This window comes from Leucopleurus acutus (genome assembly GCF_964270905.1).
Source record: "Leucopleurus acutus genome assembly, chromosome: 7".
Classification (NCBI taxonomy): domain Eukaryota; kingdom Metazoa; phylum Chordata; class Mammalia; order Artiodactyla; family Delphinidae; genus Leucopleurus; species Leucopleurus acutus.
Window position 1 is genome coordinate 83,998,909 of NC_139150.1, and position 18,252 is coordinate 84,017,160.

Below are 18,252 nucleotides of genomic sequence, written 5' to 3' on the forward strand. Positions count from 1 at the left end.
AGTGGTTTACCTGATTGAGAGTTTAAGACAAAAGTTATAAAGATGCTCACCAAGGTTAGGAAGCAATGCATGAACAAAATAAGAGTTTCAACAAGGAGATAGTAAATATTAAAAAGTACACAAGAGAAATCACAGAGCCAAAGAATTCAAAAAATGAACTGAAAAATCGAGAGGCTCAACAGCAGACTAGATCAAGTGGAAGAAAGAGTCAGCAAACTTGATAGGGCAGTGGAATTCATTCAAACAGAGTAGGAAAAAAAGAGATAGATTATGGGATTTGTGGGACAACATCAAGAAGACCAATATATGCATGATAGGGGTTCCAGAAGGAGAAGAGAGAGGAACAGGGCAGAAAGCATATTCAAAGAAATAATGGCTGAAAACTTCCCTAACCTGGGGAAAGAAACAGATATCCAGATCCAGGATGCTCAGAGAGTTCGAAAGAAGTTGAATCCTAAGAGACCCACACTCAAACACATTATAATTAGTCAGAAGTTAGAGACAAAAGCTTTTGACAATTGTCAAAAGTTAGAATCTTAAGAGCAGCAAAAGAAAAGCAACTGGTTGTGTGCAAGGGAACCCCCCATAAGACTATCAGTAGCTATTTCTGCAAAAACCTTGCAGACTGGAAGGGAGAGGGATCATATACTCAAAGTACTGAGGGAAAACAAAACAAAAAAGCTGCTAACCAAGAATATTCAGCAGTTGTCCTTAAGAATTAAGGAAGAGAGAAAAAATTTCCAGACAAGCTAAAGGAGTTCATCACCACTAGACTGACCTCACAAGAAGTGTTAAAGGAAGTTCTTCATTTGAAACAAAAGGACACTAGTTAGTAACAGGAAAACATGCAAGTATAAAATTCACTGGTAAAGGTAAATTTATAGTTAAATTCAAAATAATTCTAATATTGTAATGGTGGCAGGTAGACCATGTATATCTCTGGTATGAATGTTGAAAGACAAAAAGTATTTAAAAAACTATAACTGCAGTCATTTGTTATTGGATACACAGCATAAAAAGATGCAAATGGTGAAGTCAAAACCATAAAATGTGGGGAGAGGGAGCTTTTGTATGCATTTGAAGTTATTATCAACTTCAGATAGACTGTTACATATGTTTTATGCAAGGCTCATGGCAACCACAAAGCAGAAGCCTATAGTAGATATGCAAAAGGTAAAAGGGAAAGGAAGCATACCAGTACAGAAAATCATCAAATAATAAAGGAAGAGAGCAAGAGAAGGAAAAATGGAACAAAGGAATTGCAAAACAACCAGAAAACAATTAACAGACAGGAAATGGTAAATCCATACCTATCAATATTTATGTTAATTGTAAATGGGCTAAATTCTCCAATCAAAAGACATAAAGTGTAGATAAAGGTTTGTCAATTTTATCTTTTCAAAAAATTAGCTCTTAGTTTTGTTGCTCTTCTATTCTTTTTCTTTCTTATTTATTTCTACTCTGATCTTTTATTTCCTTCCTTCTGCTAACTTGAGCTTAATTTGTTCTTTTTCTAGTTCATTGAGGTGTAAAGTTAGGTTGTTATTTGAGATCTAATTTCTTAATATATGCATTTATCACTATAAACTTGCCTCTCAGAACTGCATTTGTAGTATCCTATAGCTTTTTGTATGTTGTTTTTTTTTAAATTTTCATTTCTTTCAAGATTTAAGAAAAATTTCTCCTTTGTTTTCTTCTTTGACCCATTGGTTGTTCAGGAGTGTGTTGTTTAATTTCCACATATTTGTAGATATTCCAGCTTTCCTCTTCTTGTGTTCTAGTTTCATATTATTGTGGTCAGAAGGGATAGTTGGTGTGCTTTCAGTCTTAAATTTGTTAAGAGTTGTTTTGTGTCATATCATATGTTCTATCATGGAGAATGTTCAATATGCCTTTTTAAAAAATTATTCTTTGGCTGCGTTGGATCTTCGTTGCTGCGCATGGGCTTTCTCTAGTTGCGGTGAGCGGGGGCTACTCTTCATTGTGGTGCACGGGCTTCTCATTGCAGTGGCTTCTCTTGTTGTGGAGCACGGGCTCTAGCATGCAGGCTCCAGTAGTTGTGGCTCATGGGCTCTAGAGTGCAGGCTCAGTAGTTGTGGCACATGGGCTTAGTTGCTCCACGGCGTGTGGGATCTTCCTGGACCAGGGCTTGAACCCGTGCCCCCTGCATTGGCAGGCGGATTCTTAATCACTGCGCCACCAGGGAAGTCCCTCAGTGTGCCTTTGAGAAGAATGTGTATTCTGTTGCTCTTGGATGAAACATTCCGTATATGTCTGTTAGCTCCATCTGGTATAATGTGTAGTTTAATTCCAATGTTTTTTTTGTTTTTTGTTTTTTTTTAACTGATTTTCTGTCTGGGTGATCTATCCATTGTTGAAAATGGGATATTGAAGTCTCCTGGTATTATTGAATTATTATTTCCCTTTTTAGAGCTCTGAATATTGGCTTTATTTTTGTGCTCCTGTGTTGGATGCATAAATATTTACGTTCGTTATATCCTCTTGATGAATTGACTGCTTTATTATGTAATAACTTTCTTTGTCTTTTGTTATATTGTTTGGCTTAAAGTCTATTTAGTCTGGTATAAGTTTAGCTACTTCTATGCTTCTTTTGGTTTCCATTAGCATGCTTTTTCAATTAACGCTTTTTCTAGCTTTATTCACTATAGCTAAGGTACGGAAACAACCTAAGTGTCTATTGATGGATGAATGGATAACAAAAATACAATATATATATAATAGAATATTAATCAGCCTTAAAACAGAGGGAAATCCTCTTGTTTGTGACAACATGGATGAACCTGGAGGGCATTGTGCTAAGTGAAATAAGCCAGACAGAGGAAAACAAATACTGCATGGTATCACTTATATGTGGAATTTAAAAGAGATAAAGTTTAACTCATAGAAGCAGTAGAAACATGGTTGCCAGAGGCTGAGGGAAATAAGGAGAGGTTGGTAAAAGGGTACAAACCTTCAGTTACAAGATGAATAAGGTCTGATGATATGATGTATGAAATGGTGACTATAGTTGATAACACTGAACTGTATAATTGAAATTTGCTCAAAGAGTAAAACTTAAATGTTCTCATCAAAGGAAAAAAATAAATATGTGAGGTGATGGATGTGTTAAATTAACTCAGTGGAGGGAATCCTTTCAGAATTATACATATATCAAATCATCACATTGTACACTTTAAATATCTTACAATTTTATGGTCAATTATACCTCAATAAATCTGGAAAAAATATAAAAAATAAAAGGAACTAGTACATCTTGGAGGAATGGGTGATTCCAGGGCTAGGGCAGGGAAAGAACAAGATGAGCCTGGAATGTCTTATTAGCTGGAAGTGAGTAAATGTTCAGAGAATGATGGGCCAGGTCAATTAAACACAGAAAACGGCTTGAACGGGCATTCACACAGTCCAAGTTGGGGACAACTTGAGCATCAAAATAAATAATTCTGATAGATCATAACCAATTGAATAAAAGAAGAAGCCATGGTTCCATACTGATATAAATAAATGAATTAATGAGTAGATAGTTTGATGATAATGAGCATACTTAGGTGTCCTTCCCCTGCACCCCAAATATTTATTAACTAGAAAGGGAAAAGGTAACAATAGTGAAGAAGCCTGGCAGACACCAACTTAATCAAGTGATCAAAGTTAACACCACTAGTAGTTAAAATCTCCACTTTGCTGATGGGTTGCAATGAGAACAATATAATGTCACTTCTTTTATAATCCAAAGGTTAACAATTTGAATCTAATCACAAGGAAACAGGAAAACCACATTGAAGGGCAGTATACAAAATTATTGGCGTGTTATTCTTCAGAGTTGTCTAAGTTATCCATAGAAGCCACGCAGAAGAACTGCTCCAGATTGAAGGAGACTAAGAGACAATGAAAATAAATACAACTTGTGATTCTGATGTCGATTTGAAGCATATTATTGGTACAGTGTGCAAAACTTGAATGAGGTCTGAGCATTAGATGGTAGTAATTGGTCATTGTTAGTTCGCTAATTCTGATTGTTTAATCGTGAATATATAAGGGTATGTCTTTATAGGAATAACACTCCCATTGTATTTGAGAGTGATTCGGTATTGACTGCACTTGCAACTTTACTATAAGTTTGAAATTGTTTCAAAAGAAAAATCCACCTTAAAAAATAATGCAGAAAAGCAGATTAGTGTGTATAAAATGTTGATGTTTTGTTTACAAAAGTAACGTTGTTTGAATGGGCAAACAGTGGTATATCCATACAATGAAATGGTTTTCAGCAGTAGAAAAGATTGAATGTTGACGCACACAACATAATGGATAAATCATTGAAACATTATGCTGAAAGGAGTTAGATATAAAAGAGTACAAATTGTGTGACTCTTTTTGTATCAAAGTAGGAACAACTGATTTATTCATGGAGGAAACAGTGCCATGGTTTCTGGGCATGGGAGTGACTGGCTCCCTTTTGGGGAGATGAAAGGGAACCTTCTGGGGAGATGAAAATGTTGTATACGTTGATTGGGGTGGTAGTTACATGGTTGTATATATTTTTCAAAACAATGGACTATAAGCTTAATATTTGTATTGTATAATATGTATAGTATACCTCAATAAAGTTGAAAAAAATATATATAAATAACCACACGTGAAAGAAGCTTGTAGTAGTGTTTAGTTCTCAAGAGATTAACTAGTCACAAGTGAGCAGGAGATTTGCTTTTCTTTGTACCTCCTTTTGTTGCATTTGCAACTTTTTAAATCTGTTGCATGGATACCTATTCAAAAATACACACCAAAGAAACTCCAAAATTTGTAGATGTGTCTGTAATATCATTTATATGCATATTATATTGCTTATATAACTTACTCTGACCAGTGATTAGGATACAATATTCATTGAGACTATGCTTTTTGAGGTTAACAGTTGTGGTTAAATACCTTTTTTATAACGTGTGTGTGTGTGTTGAAATATTTATAACATGAAATTTGCCATTTTAACCATTTTTAAATGTAGAATTCAGTGGCATCAAGTACATTGTTGTGAAACTGTCACCACTGTCCATATCCAGAAATTTTCATCTTACCAAACTGAAACTCTGTACTCACTAAATAATAACTCCCCATTTCCCCCTCCTCCAGTCCCAGACAACCACCATTCTACTTTCTGTCTCTATGAGTTTGACTACTCTAGGTACCTCATATAAGCAGGATCATACAATTTTTGTCCTTTTGTGTCTGGCTTCTTTCACGTAGCATAACTTTATAACATTTTATAAAGGGAAATCAAGTAGCCAAGAAGTGTAGTATAATATAACAAAACCTCAGCAGCTTCTGCATTGTTTTCTAGAATTCCTTCCAACTTAAGGGCATCTAAAACTTATTTCAATAAGTCTCACTATAAATTGCCTAACTTGGGAGAGATGTATTATCCAAACACGATATAACGTCTCTATCTCTTTTGACTTACACACTTCCAAATCTTTAATTTTGGCATCTAATTAATTTTAGAATAACTTACTTTGTTAAGTTAAAGCACATTGTTACTATAAATCTTTTATCCAAGGACCTTGTGCTGTTTGTAATACTTTTCTGCTATTGATAATGAAGGTCAGTTATCTAGCAAGGACTTTAGTAACTAAAACACTCTAAACCAATGTGCCATAATATTTTGAATATAGTAATTATATGTTATTATTGTATACTTAAAAGAATGCTAGTGTGAAGGGAAAATCATTTTATTTGGCATTGAAGAATTTTATGTATTTTTAACTGGAAAACCAAGATAATTTTTGTACACCTATAGACTTGTTAAGTCAGAAGAGAGTCTAGAAGTTGTCTGATCTGTATCCAGTTTAATTCAGGAAATCTTTACTGAGCGTAGCACACAATGGGTAGAAAGTGATGTGAATTAGCATCTTTTCTAGGCTCATTTAGTAAGGGCTATTTAGGTTATTTTAATATAAGACAGTCTTGAGATAAATTGTGTGATAGAGATGTATGAAATTTAGTGGGAATATGTTAGACCGGTTTATTCTGGGAGGGCTTGTGTGGTAAAGCTGTCTTTAACTTTTTGTAGTTTGTGTTGCCATGAAATCAGATGCAAACTCCTGCCTGGCTTTTATCCCCACTCCTCCTTAACTCTTCTATATCCTGAATAATGGCTTTGATCTCTTATTATATCTCAGTTCTTATGCTCTTTTCTAGTTAGGCAAGTTACTATGTCTTGTATAGGATGGTTACAGAGTCCTTAGGCATGAGATTCAAGAACAGCTGAGACTTAAAAATAGCTACTAGGATGAGACTTAAAAATAGCTACTAGGAACCACTTTAGCACTTAACCATTTACAAGGACTATGTCCAGAAAAATGTAGGGGGAAATTTAAATGTGTGTAGAAAATAGAGGGAAACATGTAGATGACTTCTAACTTTTGTGCCTAGGGATTTTGTCCCCACTCTATTTATATGCATCTATTTTTACTTTTGAGTTCAGAGAAATTATGACTTGGAAAATTGCAGCTCCCTAAGGGAAAAAGAAAAACAGCCATATTATCTGTCTTCCAGGCCTTTGATATGCTTGGAATACTTTGTCCTGACTAATATTTTATTCTTTAACTAAGTTATCGTTTAGGTCTTTTTTAAAAAAAATTTTATTTATTATTTTTGGCTGCATTGGGTCTTTGTTGCTGTGTGCTGGCTTTCTCTAGTTGCGGCGAGCAGGGGCTACTCTTCATTACAGTGTGTGGCCTTCTCATTGCAGTGGCTTCTCCTGTTGCAGAGCACGGGCTCTAGGCACACGGGTTTCAGTAGTTGCAGGCACATGGGCTCAGTAGTTGCAGCACATGGGCCCTAGAGCGCATGGTCTTCAGTAGTGGTGGCATATGGGCTCAGTAGTTGTGGCACATGGGCTGTAGGGTGCATGGGCTTCAGTAGTTGTGGCGCACAGCCTCAGTAGTTGTGGCACACGGGTTTAGCTGCTCCGAGGCATGTGGGATCTTCCAGGACCAGGGATTGAACCTGTGTCCCCTGCATTGGCAGGTGGGTTCTTAACCACTGTGCCATCAGGGGAGTCCCCATTTAGGTCTTTTCTTAGACTTCACTTCTATGAAGTCTTTCATCTAATTTTTACATGGATAAGACGCTCCTCTGACATCCTGAGCTTATCCTCACTGAATTATACTTGCATCTTGCGTTCATCTAGACCAGTGTTTCTCAACTGGGGCTTCCCAGGGACATCTGGCAATGTCTGGATCCATTTTACAGTTAGGAGGTTGCTACTGGTATGTAGTGGGTCGAGGGCAAGGATGTTGCTAAACATCAACTGTGCAGAACAGCTGAGTTTCAAAAGTTAATATTGTTTTATATTGCACTTTTTTGTTTGTATAAAATTGAAGTCAGAATATATTGTGTTTGTTGTCCATTTCCCATTAATATTTACTTCTTTCCATGGTAATATAAATTTTCATGACTGTATTACTATGTATTTATCTTCTACTTGTGGTTTAAAGCCTAAAAATAGATGTATTAAGAGTAAATGCATATTCCTGGGTAATAATTTTCCGTGCATATTAGAATACTTTCAGAGAAAATCAGTGTAATGGACTATTTAAGTATCTGGATTCTGTGCGTTTATCATTAAAGTCTGAAATGTATTCATGTTAATATGGTAAAGAAGCTTCTTACAGCATCGTTACTACTACTTTTACCTTAGTTCTAAATGAAGTATTATAAATCAGAAATTCAAATTATTATAGTGGTGGCAGTCTTTCATTTTATTTTGAGCATGCATATCTTGTCATTCAGCAAACAAGTATCCAGTGCATGTTATGAGCCAGGAATTTGGTGTTTGGGATCCAACCCTGTTCTTGCTTTCAAAAGAACTCAGAGAGAGAGACAAATGATGTAATCCCACACAGACAGTATAGTAGTATATATACAAAGAACATTGTATATACATCATTGGGAGGAACAATGATGAGAGAGAATTCAAACTATATCAAGTTCAGGCTAAGAACAAGGGGGTAGGTTTTACAGGTAGAGACAATAGTTTGTATAAGCAAAGAGGCATAAAAGGACATGATACTTGTAAGTCACTGTGCTTGCTTATATCTTATAGTACTTAGGGAATAGGAAGTATTAAAAGATGATTTTCAGACAAAGGTAAAACCATGACTCCTATACAGATATAAAAGTGAACATGTGTTAAACTCATTCAGTGACACAACCAGACATGAAAAGTTTTAAAACACACATTTATATGGAGTAGTGGAATATTGAAATAAATTATAAATGGAGGCAAAACATTTTTCTATAGAGTATAGAAGAAGTCAGTTGAATCTCTACCACACAGAACAGAATTTCATGTTTATCAGTTACCTACAATTTCTAGATTTGTAAAATAGCTCCCATAGAGTCAGTCTGACAATGCATACTCCATTGGAGTACAGAATTTTTTTCTATAAAAGTGGCAGGAAATTTCAAGTTGAGAAAGACTTAGTTTGGAGCTTTGTACTATTGTGAAAAGTGAGATCACCAGAGGACAAAGAATGGAAGAGAGGAACTCACCCTCAGGTCTCTTGTGATATGTTATTTTCATTGTGAATTTCTGGAATTACATCTCAGTGCAAAATGCATTCCAAACTCATGGGATTGGGATGAGGACTGTTTTCCTCTGCCACTTTACATTACTATGTAGTTGAGTGTGAGTTGATTCTGCAGTTCAGAAAATGAAGGGAAGACAAGCCTATGTTTGTGTTCCCGTTTGAAACATTTCTTCACAGTCTCATGGTTAATACAGCATTGCCCTTTTATTTATTCTGAGAGAATATGTTAACTGTTTTATCCCATTCTTGGCTTGGAGTTAATTTTGAGGTAGAAACCTCTCTCTGTCACCACTACCACCACAATGTCAGGAGGAAGTACGATTTTAGGTTATTAAATCTGCTTATCTCATTTTAAAAATGTGTGTGTGTAGATACATTAATTGTAAATTATAAAATCCATTTAGAGAATATTGTGATTAGAATTCAGAGATGCTTTTGAGACTGGCCTTTTTCTTTTTATATTTAGTAGTATTTGAGGTTTAAAATTCAGAGAAATGTTGAAAATGTTACCTTTGTTTCTTTTTAGATCATCCCATTATGATGGGTTTTGAGCCTCTTGTTAACCAGAGACTACTTCCACCCACCTTCCCTCGATACGCAAAAATAATAAAGAGGGAAGAAATGGTCAACTATTTTGCAAGATTAATAGATAGAATAAAAACTGTCTGTGAGGTGGTCAATTTAACAAATTTACATTGTATCCTGGTAAGTACAAATCTCTATTCTGGAATGTAACTTTGATTTAACAACAGAATAGTTTATTACTTTTTGGAGACTGACCATCCCAAGGGTAAATAATGCTGCTCACCTCTTATCTGTGATATCTGGAGAGTTAAGTCGTGTGTGTGTGTGTGTGTGTGTGTGTGTGTGTGTGTGTGTGTGTGTGTGTACTTTTTGTATTTAATCCTCATAAGGATTTTATACTATCCATTCTAGAGATTAAGAACGTAAAGTGTGGAGAAGTTAGATAATTCACCCAAGTTTTAAGAATGGGGCTTTGAATTGTCAATTCTGTGTTCAGAACCTTTTATATAAATAAATGTTTGTGTTTATGCATGCATGTATACATATACACATACATATATATGTGCATATGTATAAATTTTTTTCATATAAAAATTGGATCATGGTATTTGGTAACTTGCTTTTTCATCACTAGTCTCTATACCACAAACATCTTTTCGTGTCAACAAATATACATATTTCTGCATTATTTTAATGGCTACATGGTATTGCATTGTGAGTATATACCACAGTTTTTTTTAGTCCATTCACGTTGAATTACATTTAGGTCATTTTCAGTGTTTTACACTTATAAACAATACTAAGATGAACATCTTTGTAGGTAAATCTTTATATCATGTGCTTCCTTACCCCTTAAGATAAATTACTAAACAGTGAAGTTATTGGGTAAAAGAGTATGTACATTTTTAAGCTAGCATATTTTGGATTAATCTTTTTTATGGGTTAAAATATAGAAACAAGATTTATTTGGGGAATGTTAAAACATTCAGAGATGGAGTTTTATTAATTGGTAAGGCTATAATGACATATACTTCAATTAGGAAGGTAAAAAACGGGCAAAAAAACAGTGTTATTTAGACATAAGTACACTAATTAATTTTGCATGACTATACATATATATGCATTTGCCTGTTGCTCCCCCTCAGTGTTGAGGTACATAATTTCTAGCCCCATGTCATTTCCTCTGTGAAGTCTTCCCTTTTGGTTTCAGGTTGCTTCTGTACCTGTGTTACTTGAGATGACAGATTATCTAGTTTATATTCCTAGAATTTAGCAGCAGCCTCTGGGGTATAATTGATAAATGGTCAATAAAGATTTGTGCTTCTGTTACGCTCTTTCTTATAGTAACTTTTCCTTTTTAAAAAAATTTTTTTTCTTTTTTACATTTTTTTTTTTTATTCATTTATTTTTGGCTGTGTTGGGTCTTTTGCTGCACGTGGGCTTTCTCTAGTTGTGGTGAGCAGGGGATACTCTTCATTGCAGTGTGCGGGTTTCTCATTGCTGTGGCTTCTCTTGTTGTGGAGCACGGGGTCTAGGCGCACAGGCTTGAATAGTTGTGGCACGTGGGCTTCAGTAGTTGTGGCTTGCGGGCTCTAGAGTGCAGGCTCAGTAGTTGTGGCGCATGGGCTTAGTTGCTCCGCGGCATGTGAGATCTTCGTGGACCAGGGCTCGAACCCGTGTCCCCTGCATTGGCAGGCGGATTCTTAACCACTGCGCCACCAGGGAAGCCTTCCACTAATTCTTTATCATTAAAGCTCAGCTTAAGTCTTTGTTCCTTAGTGAAACCTTCACTGATTATGCCTTTATTCCCTCCTTTTGTGTTTCCTTTCTTTTTAGTAGTTTTTCCTTATTCTGTCATAAGAATCATAGAGTCTTAAAAGTAAAAAAGATTATACACACAAGCCAGTTCATTTTGCAGTTTATTGTACAGCTAAACAAACTAAGGTTTACAGGGCTTTATAACCAAATTAGATGGTTAGTTAGTGTTATAAGAGAATTAGAGATTTTATTGTTCTTCTCCATCTGCTTTTCTAATCATTAATTGATACATGACTATATATTTGTGTTCACTAGATTAATTGTAGGATTTTAGAAAAGGAGATCAATGCGAATTGGAATAAGAAAGTATAATGCAATGGTTGGAACTTGATATTCTGGCAAAAGATTATGGATTGCCTTGTTAGGGGCGGGGTGAATGCATAATGACACGTCATAATAGAGGGGAGCTGGCGGAGCCAGGCCTGGACTGCTGTCACTGGACATGAAGAAGGCATAGTAATGGAATAATTTGGATCTCTGAAAGACTTGAGACAGAGTGGTAGTGGGGGGAGTGCAGCAGGGGCCACGAGTAGAGAAAAAGATTAAAGTTATGGAAGAGAAGGGACCAAATAGTCTGGTGGATCTGCATAGGAAACCTGTTATTATTAGGATAAAGTGCCAGGTTCTAGAGAGCGCTTCTACATATCAGTAAGATAAAAATAAACATCCCAATGAAAAATTGGGAAAGGACACGAGCATACATATATAAAAAGAAATAAACATGAAAGATGCTTAACCTTACTAGTAATTAAAGAAATGCAATTTATAACAGCTAGATTGAAAAGTATAATAATATTTAATGTTGGTAAAGGGAAGTACTCATTCTCTTATACGCCAGTGGCTGTCTCTCTCAAAAGTCTTAAAAATGTGTATACTTGGACCAGAAACTCTCCTTGTAGACATTTAGAATAAGAAAAAAGGTGTTTGTTGCATCATCCTTTGTAATGTTCAAAAACTAGTAACAGTTTAAATACTGAATGGTGACAGTATCCATTCTGTGGTATGTTTACAATATATGTCACAGAGCCATTAAAAAATATGTTATAGAAAACTATTGACATGGGAAGTATTGACATTGGGAAATGTTTGTGAATGTCAAGTTATGTTTAATGTTCTTTTTTTTAATACACATTTATTTATTTATTTATTTATTTATTTATTTATGTGTCTTCATTGCTGCATGTGGGCTTTCTCTAGTTGTGGCGAGCAGGGGCTACTCTTTGTTACAGTGCATAGGCTTCTCATTGCTGTGGCTTCTCTTGTTGTGTGGAGCACAGGATCTAGGTGTGCAGGCTTCAGTAGTTGTGGCATGCGGGCTCAGTAGTTGTGGCTCATGGACTCGAGAGCTCAGACTCAGTAGTTGTGGCGCATGGGCTTAGTTGCTCTGTGGCATGTGGGATCTTCCCGGACCAAGGCTTGAACCCATGTCCCCTGCATTGGCAGGCGGATTCTTAACCACTGTGCCACCAGGGAAGTCCCTGTTGAAAGTTTTAAAATATATTTTTTATATATGTTGTTGCACACAGAAAAGATATTCAGAGACAAAGTCAACTTCAACCAAATTCTTTCTCAAAAGATTAGAATAACAAATACCAAAATATTAATTATGACTATTTATAGATAGTGGAATGCTATATGATAGTTTTGTTTTTTGCATTTTTCTGCATTTTCAAAGTTTTTGGTATTTTGCATATAGGGCAAAAACCAGTGGTAAGGGGGAAGATAGTGACACTAGTAAAGGGAAATTCATAGTTTAGGAACCCATAAGATGATACTTTTGACAGCTGTGGATTAATTAAGAAGATATACCTAGTTTAAATGAGGTAAATAGTGGACTTCATAGACTGTATCCTGTTAGGGATGTATACTAGCAATAAGAAATTGAGTACAGATGAACTGTGATAGCAAGTACAGTGTATGTACATTCATCATTCAGCCAAGATGCTTGTTTTGTGCTAGGTGCTGTGCTATGGCTGGTATACAGTGATGAGCAAAGGCATATCATCCATCCTGTCATAAGGCTTACAGTGTAGTATGAGATAGAAATTGATCAAATAATCATAAAAATGATTATAGAATTACAAACCAGTGTAGGGAGTATGAAGCAAAGGAACTAGAACATATAGCATATGATGAAGGAACTGACCTAAATGATCAGAGAAGTCTTTCTTAAAGAAGTGAAGGTAAAGCTAAGATCTAACAGTTAGGTGAACATCATTTGGGACAGTAGGGGGACAGTTCCAGGTGCAGGAAGCTGAATCCTCCTCCATGTGATGGGAAAGAACATGATACATTTGAGAAACTAAAAGAAAAGTAGCAGAATGGAGCATTGAGTGATGGGGATGGGGGATTTGGTGAGGCTAGAGAGGTAGGCAGACCAGACAAGGCCATTTAAGCAACATTAAGGATTTCTATCTTTTCACAGAGCAAAGGAAAACCATTAGTTTTATCAAGAAAGATCAGTGGGGGGGGGGGGACAGTGACATAATAGGATCAAGAATGTGCAAAGATGTGGCTGCATTGTAGAGAAATGATTGGAAGGGACTAGAGTAAACACAGTGTGATAAATTAGGAAACCAGTACTGCAGTCCAAGGGAGGAGAAGATGGTAACTTGGACTAAAAGGATGGCAGGGAGATGGTGAGGTTGTCAGTGTTAGAGCTATGTGTGAGCTAAAATTGATAGAATATTGGTGATGTATTAAATATGGGGCATGAGAGAGCTCTGAGGAAGGTCTCTAGGCTTCTGTCTTGTAAGTCTACATGCACGTTTGGTGCTGTACACTCAAAGGGGGATATTCTCAAAGGACCTTAGAGGGTTTTAGTGAAGTAAAGTTTGAGGTAACTTTAATATATTTAAGTAGAGATATTGGATAGTATTGGCTATATGGATAGAGTTTAGAGGTCTGTGCTTAGAGTTAAAATTTTAGAATTATTACAGTATAGATAGTAATCGAAGCATGAGTGTTTATGCTTCAAAATTTACGAGGAAAAAATATATAGGTTAAGAAAAGAAGGTTTTCTGGAACTAAACTTTGAACCTACAGAACAAACTGAGAAGTAGCCAGAGGAAGAAACATATGAAAGTCATTTAAAAGATTTTTCAAGAAGGAAGTCACACTGCTGAGAGGTCAAGTGAAAGAGATGAATGAGGTCCAAAATCAATGTCCATTGGATTTAGTAATGGGGAACAAGTGGTGGCTAGAGCAAAGAGCCAGGTTACATGTGTTGAAGGTGGATGAGAGTTGAGTTGAGTGAGTAGAGACAGTGGGTGCAGCCAACTTCTTCAGAAAGTTTGGCTGAGAAGGCAGCAGTTGAGAGGAAAATGTGACATCATGTGATGATCTTCTTTTCTTTTTAAAGTTGAGAGAAACCTGACTGTTTAAATGAAAATGGGAACGATCTGGTAGAGAGGACGAATTTTAATATCTAGGAGAGCAAAGTATGGATAATTGAAAGTGTGTAATGTTTGTGAAAAAGCCAGAAGGAATGGAGTCTTTAATACATCTGTTGTTAAAGTAGGCAAGGAAAGGATCTGTGTACAGATGTGGATACAACTAGAGGTTTAGAGGCTGAAGTTGAGGGATTTTCTGTGGGGTAAATTGTTTTAATTTTCTTTGTAATGTGGAATAGTAGAATCTCTCTCTGGTGGAGAATATTCACTTTGAGGAGTGTGTGCAAGGTGTAAAAATTAATTATTAAAAAAGAGAACGTGAATTCAGTTAGCCTGGTTACTTGGTATTTATTTCTGTGAAGTAGGAAGTAAATCTCTGTCATTAGTTAGTAAATTATTATTGATACTGTTATTTTCATGATGTACAAATTTAATATCGGTATCCACATAATACTGTTACTGGTAAGTTTGTTAAAAATAAATTTTAGGCTCCAAAATTATCCATTTTTCCATTCATACAATTAGACAATTCTTAACAGAAATGATCTTTAGCTATCTTTCTTATTTTAACTTTGGTAGTGTATCATTCCCACAAGGTCTGGTAAAAATTACTCTCTGTATACAAACATTTTCAGCTTTTATTTAATCTATTAATGACACTTTTTTTCTGTGTATCTATTAGGATTTTTTCTGTGAATTTAGTGAACAATCACCTTGTGTTCTTTCAAGATCTCTATTACAAGTAAGTTCCACTTAGTATCAAAATATGTCTTTAAACATCAAATACTGTGTATTGACATTGTTTTATTGATGGATGGAACAAAAGGTAGATGCTTTTAAAGGCTATTCCACAGTTAGTGGTATATTTTTGTAATAGAAGTATTGACTTACAGTGTTAGATATTCATCAAGACTATATTCTGGGCCATAAAATAAACCTTAATAATTAAAAAAAATTGAAATCATACAAACTATGCTCTCTGACTATTTTGGAATTAAATTAGGAATCAGTAACAGAAGTATCTGGAAAATTCTCCAGATATTTGGAAATTAACACACTTCTAAAGAACCCATGGTCAAAGAGGAAGTATTGAGGGTAATTGGAAAATATTTTGAACTGAATGAAAATGAAAATATCAGAATTTGTGGGATACAATTTAAGCAGTGTTTAGAGAGAAATTTATAGTACTAAATGTTCATATGAAAAAAAGGAAGAAAGGTCTGAAATTATAATTTAAGCTTCTATTTTAAGAAAAAGAAGAGCAAATCAAACTAGAAGGAAGCAGAAGGAAATAACAAAGATAAAAGCAAAAATGAGTAAAATAGGAAAGAGACAAACAATAGAGAAAATCATTGCAGCCAAAAGCAGGTTCTAAAATTGATGAACCTCTAACTAGGTGGAACAAGAAAAAAAGAAGATACAGATGAATAATATCAGGAATTGCTACAGACCCTAAACAAATTAAAATGGTAATATGGGAATATTCTAAACAACTGTATGTCCATAAATGCAAAAACTTAAATGAGATGGACCAATTCCGTGAGGGACACTACCAAAACTCACTCAAGAAGAAATAGAAAAGTTGAATAATCCTGTATCTATCAAAGAAATTGTGTTCATAGTTAAAAGCCTTCCAACAAAACTCCAGGAGAATTCTATACACAGTCTCTTTCAGAAAATAGAAGAGACAAGGGCACTCATCATATGAAGCCTGCATTACCTCTGTACCAAAACCAAACAAAGACATTTCAAGCTTAGAAAACTATAGACCTATATTCCTTATGAACATAGACATAAAACTCTTAAAGTATTATCAGATCAAATCCAGCAATATGTAAAGAAAGAATACATCATGACCAAGTGGGTTTTATCCCAGGATTGCAAGGTTGGTTCAGTGTTTAAAGTGTAATTTACCATATAATCTAAAGTCTCAATAGATTGAGGAAAACCATTTGACAAAACCAACGTCCATTCACGATAAAAACTCTCAGCAAAACAAGGAATAGAAGGTAACTTCCTTAATCTGATAAAGGGCATGTGCCAAACACCTATAGCTAACATCATACTTAATGACGAAAGATTAAATTCTTTCCTCCTGCTGGGAGGAAAGCAAGGATGTCCACTCTCATCACTCCACTTTCACTCAACATAGTACTGGAAATCTTAGCCAGTGGAAAAAGGCAGGAAAAGTAATAAAAGGCATACAGTTGAGAAACTGAGAAATAATGTTTCTTTACAGACAACATGATTATCTACGTAGAGTACCAAGGAATCTGCAAAGAAGTTCCTAGACCTGGTGGATGAGTTTAACAATATCACAGGATATGAGGCCAATTTACAAAAAGCAATTGTATTTCTATATACTTGCAATGAACAATGCAAATCAAAAAATTTAAAGCAGTACTATTTACAATAACATCAAGAATGGAATATGTAGGTATAAATCTAACACCTATTTGGAGAACCTGTATACTGAAAAACTACAAAGTACTGATGAAAGACATCAAAGGAGACTTAAATAAATGGAGAGATACATCTTGTTTGTGGATTGGAAGAATTGATATTTTTTTAAGATGTCAGTTCTCCCCAAAACTGATCTACAGATTCAGAGCAATCCCAAAATCATAGCAGAAATTTTTGTAGATGTCAACAAGCTGCTTCTAAAATTTATATGGAAAGGAATAGGAACTAGTACAGCCAAAACAAATTTATAAAAAAAAATAAAGTTGGGGAACTCAGTACTACCTATGAGACAGGTGTGCTGTTGGCAAAATGATGGACATGTGATCAACGGAACCAAGGGGAAAGTCCAGAGAAGTTCTGATCCTTAATTAGTCCTTTATTATGTAGTACTATATGTGAAACCATAAAACTGTTAGAAGAAAGGATAGGAGAAAATTTTCGTGACTTTAGGAAAGGTAGAGAATTCTTAGGTATGACATCAAAAGCACAGTCCATTAAAAAAAATGACAAGTTGATAAATTTGAAACTTTAATTCTGTGGAAGACACTTAAGAAAATGAAAAGAGACCACAGAGTAGGAGAAAATATTTGTAGATCATGTCTGACAAGGGACTTGTATCGAGAACATAAAAAGAATTCTATAAATGTAACAGTAAGAAAACAGTTAGGGAAATGCAAATTAACACCACAATGGAACACCACTATCCACCTATCAGAATATCTTTAAAATAAAGCAAGAAAAAAGAACAAAACTGAAAATATCAAGCACTGGAGAGGATGCATTACTGATAGGAATATGAAGTACTATAGCCACTTTGGAAAATGATGGCAGATTGTTACAAAAACAAATACACAAATTTTACTCTTGCTTATTTACCCAAGAGAAGTGGAATCTGACATTCTCCTAGAAACCTGTATGCATGCCTGTGTTTAAAGCTGTTTGGTTCGTGATCACCAAAAACTGGAAACAACTCAAATGTGTTAGGAAATCAAGTAAGGTATAGTATAGTAAATATTCAGATACATTGAGATTGTTAAGGGCAGAAAATTAAATGTAAATTATTATTAAATAGTAGTGTATTTCAATTTAATAATTTATTATTTTAACTATATTTTTTCCAATTTCAGAAAGTTTGTATGTATTCCAAGGTGTTTATTAGAGATACGGTTATCGACTGACTTGATGTTTGTAACCATTAAATATTTTATAATTTATGAAACCCTTTCTTGTATATTAGCTCATTTGACATATTCAGACCCATCAGTTCACTTTCACTAGTTCAATATTACTACTCTTGACCTGAGAGATTTTTTTCTGCACATTTTTTGTTCTCCTGCATCAGAATACACCTTAAATAGGGATTAATAAGTAGTACCCATTGTGGAGGCATTGTGGAAAAAGAAATTTTCCACCAACTTTTTACATTTTAATCTCTTTTGTATTCTGTGGCA

The 18,252-nt window shown here is 35.0% G+C and overlaps 1 protein-coding gene across 2 annotated transcripts in view; it reads left to right on the forward strand.

Moving 5' to 3' along the window:
• Nucleotides 1-18,252, forward strand: part of NAA35 (N-alpha-acetyltransferase 35, NatC auxiliary subunit) — an 87,638-nt gene that overhangs the window by 44,952 nt on the left and 24,434 nt on the right. For both annotated transcript variants that reach the window (XM_082842869.1, XM_082842868.1), the window contains 2 exons: nt 9,130-9,308; nt 15,021-15,080. In XM_082842869.1, coding sequence (XP_082698995.1) covers nt 9,130-9,308; nt 15,021-15,080 — 239 coding nt within the window. The remainder of the gene's footprint in view (nt 1-9,129; nt 9,309-15,020; nt 15,081-18,252) is intronic.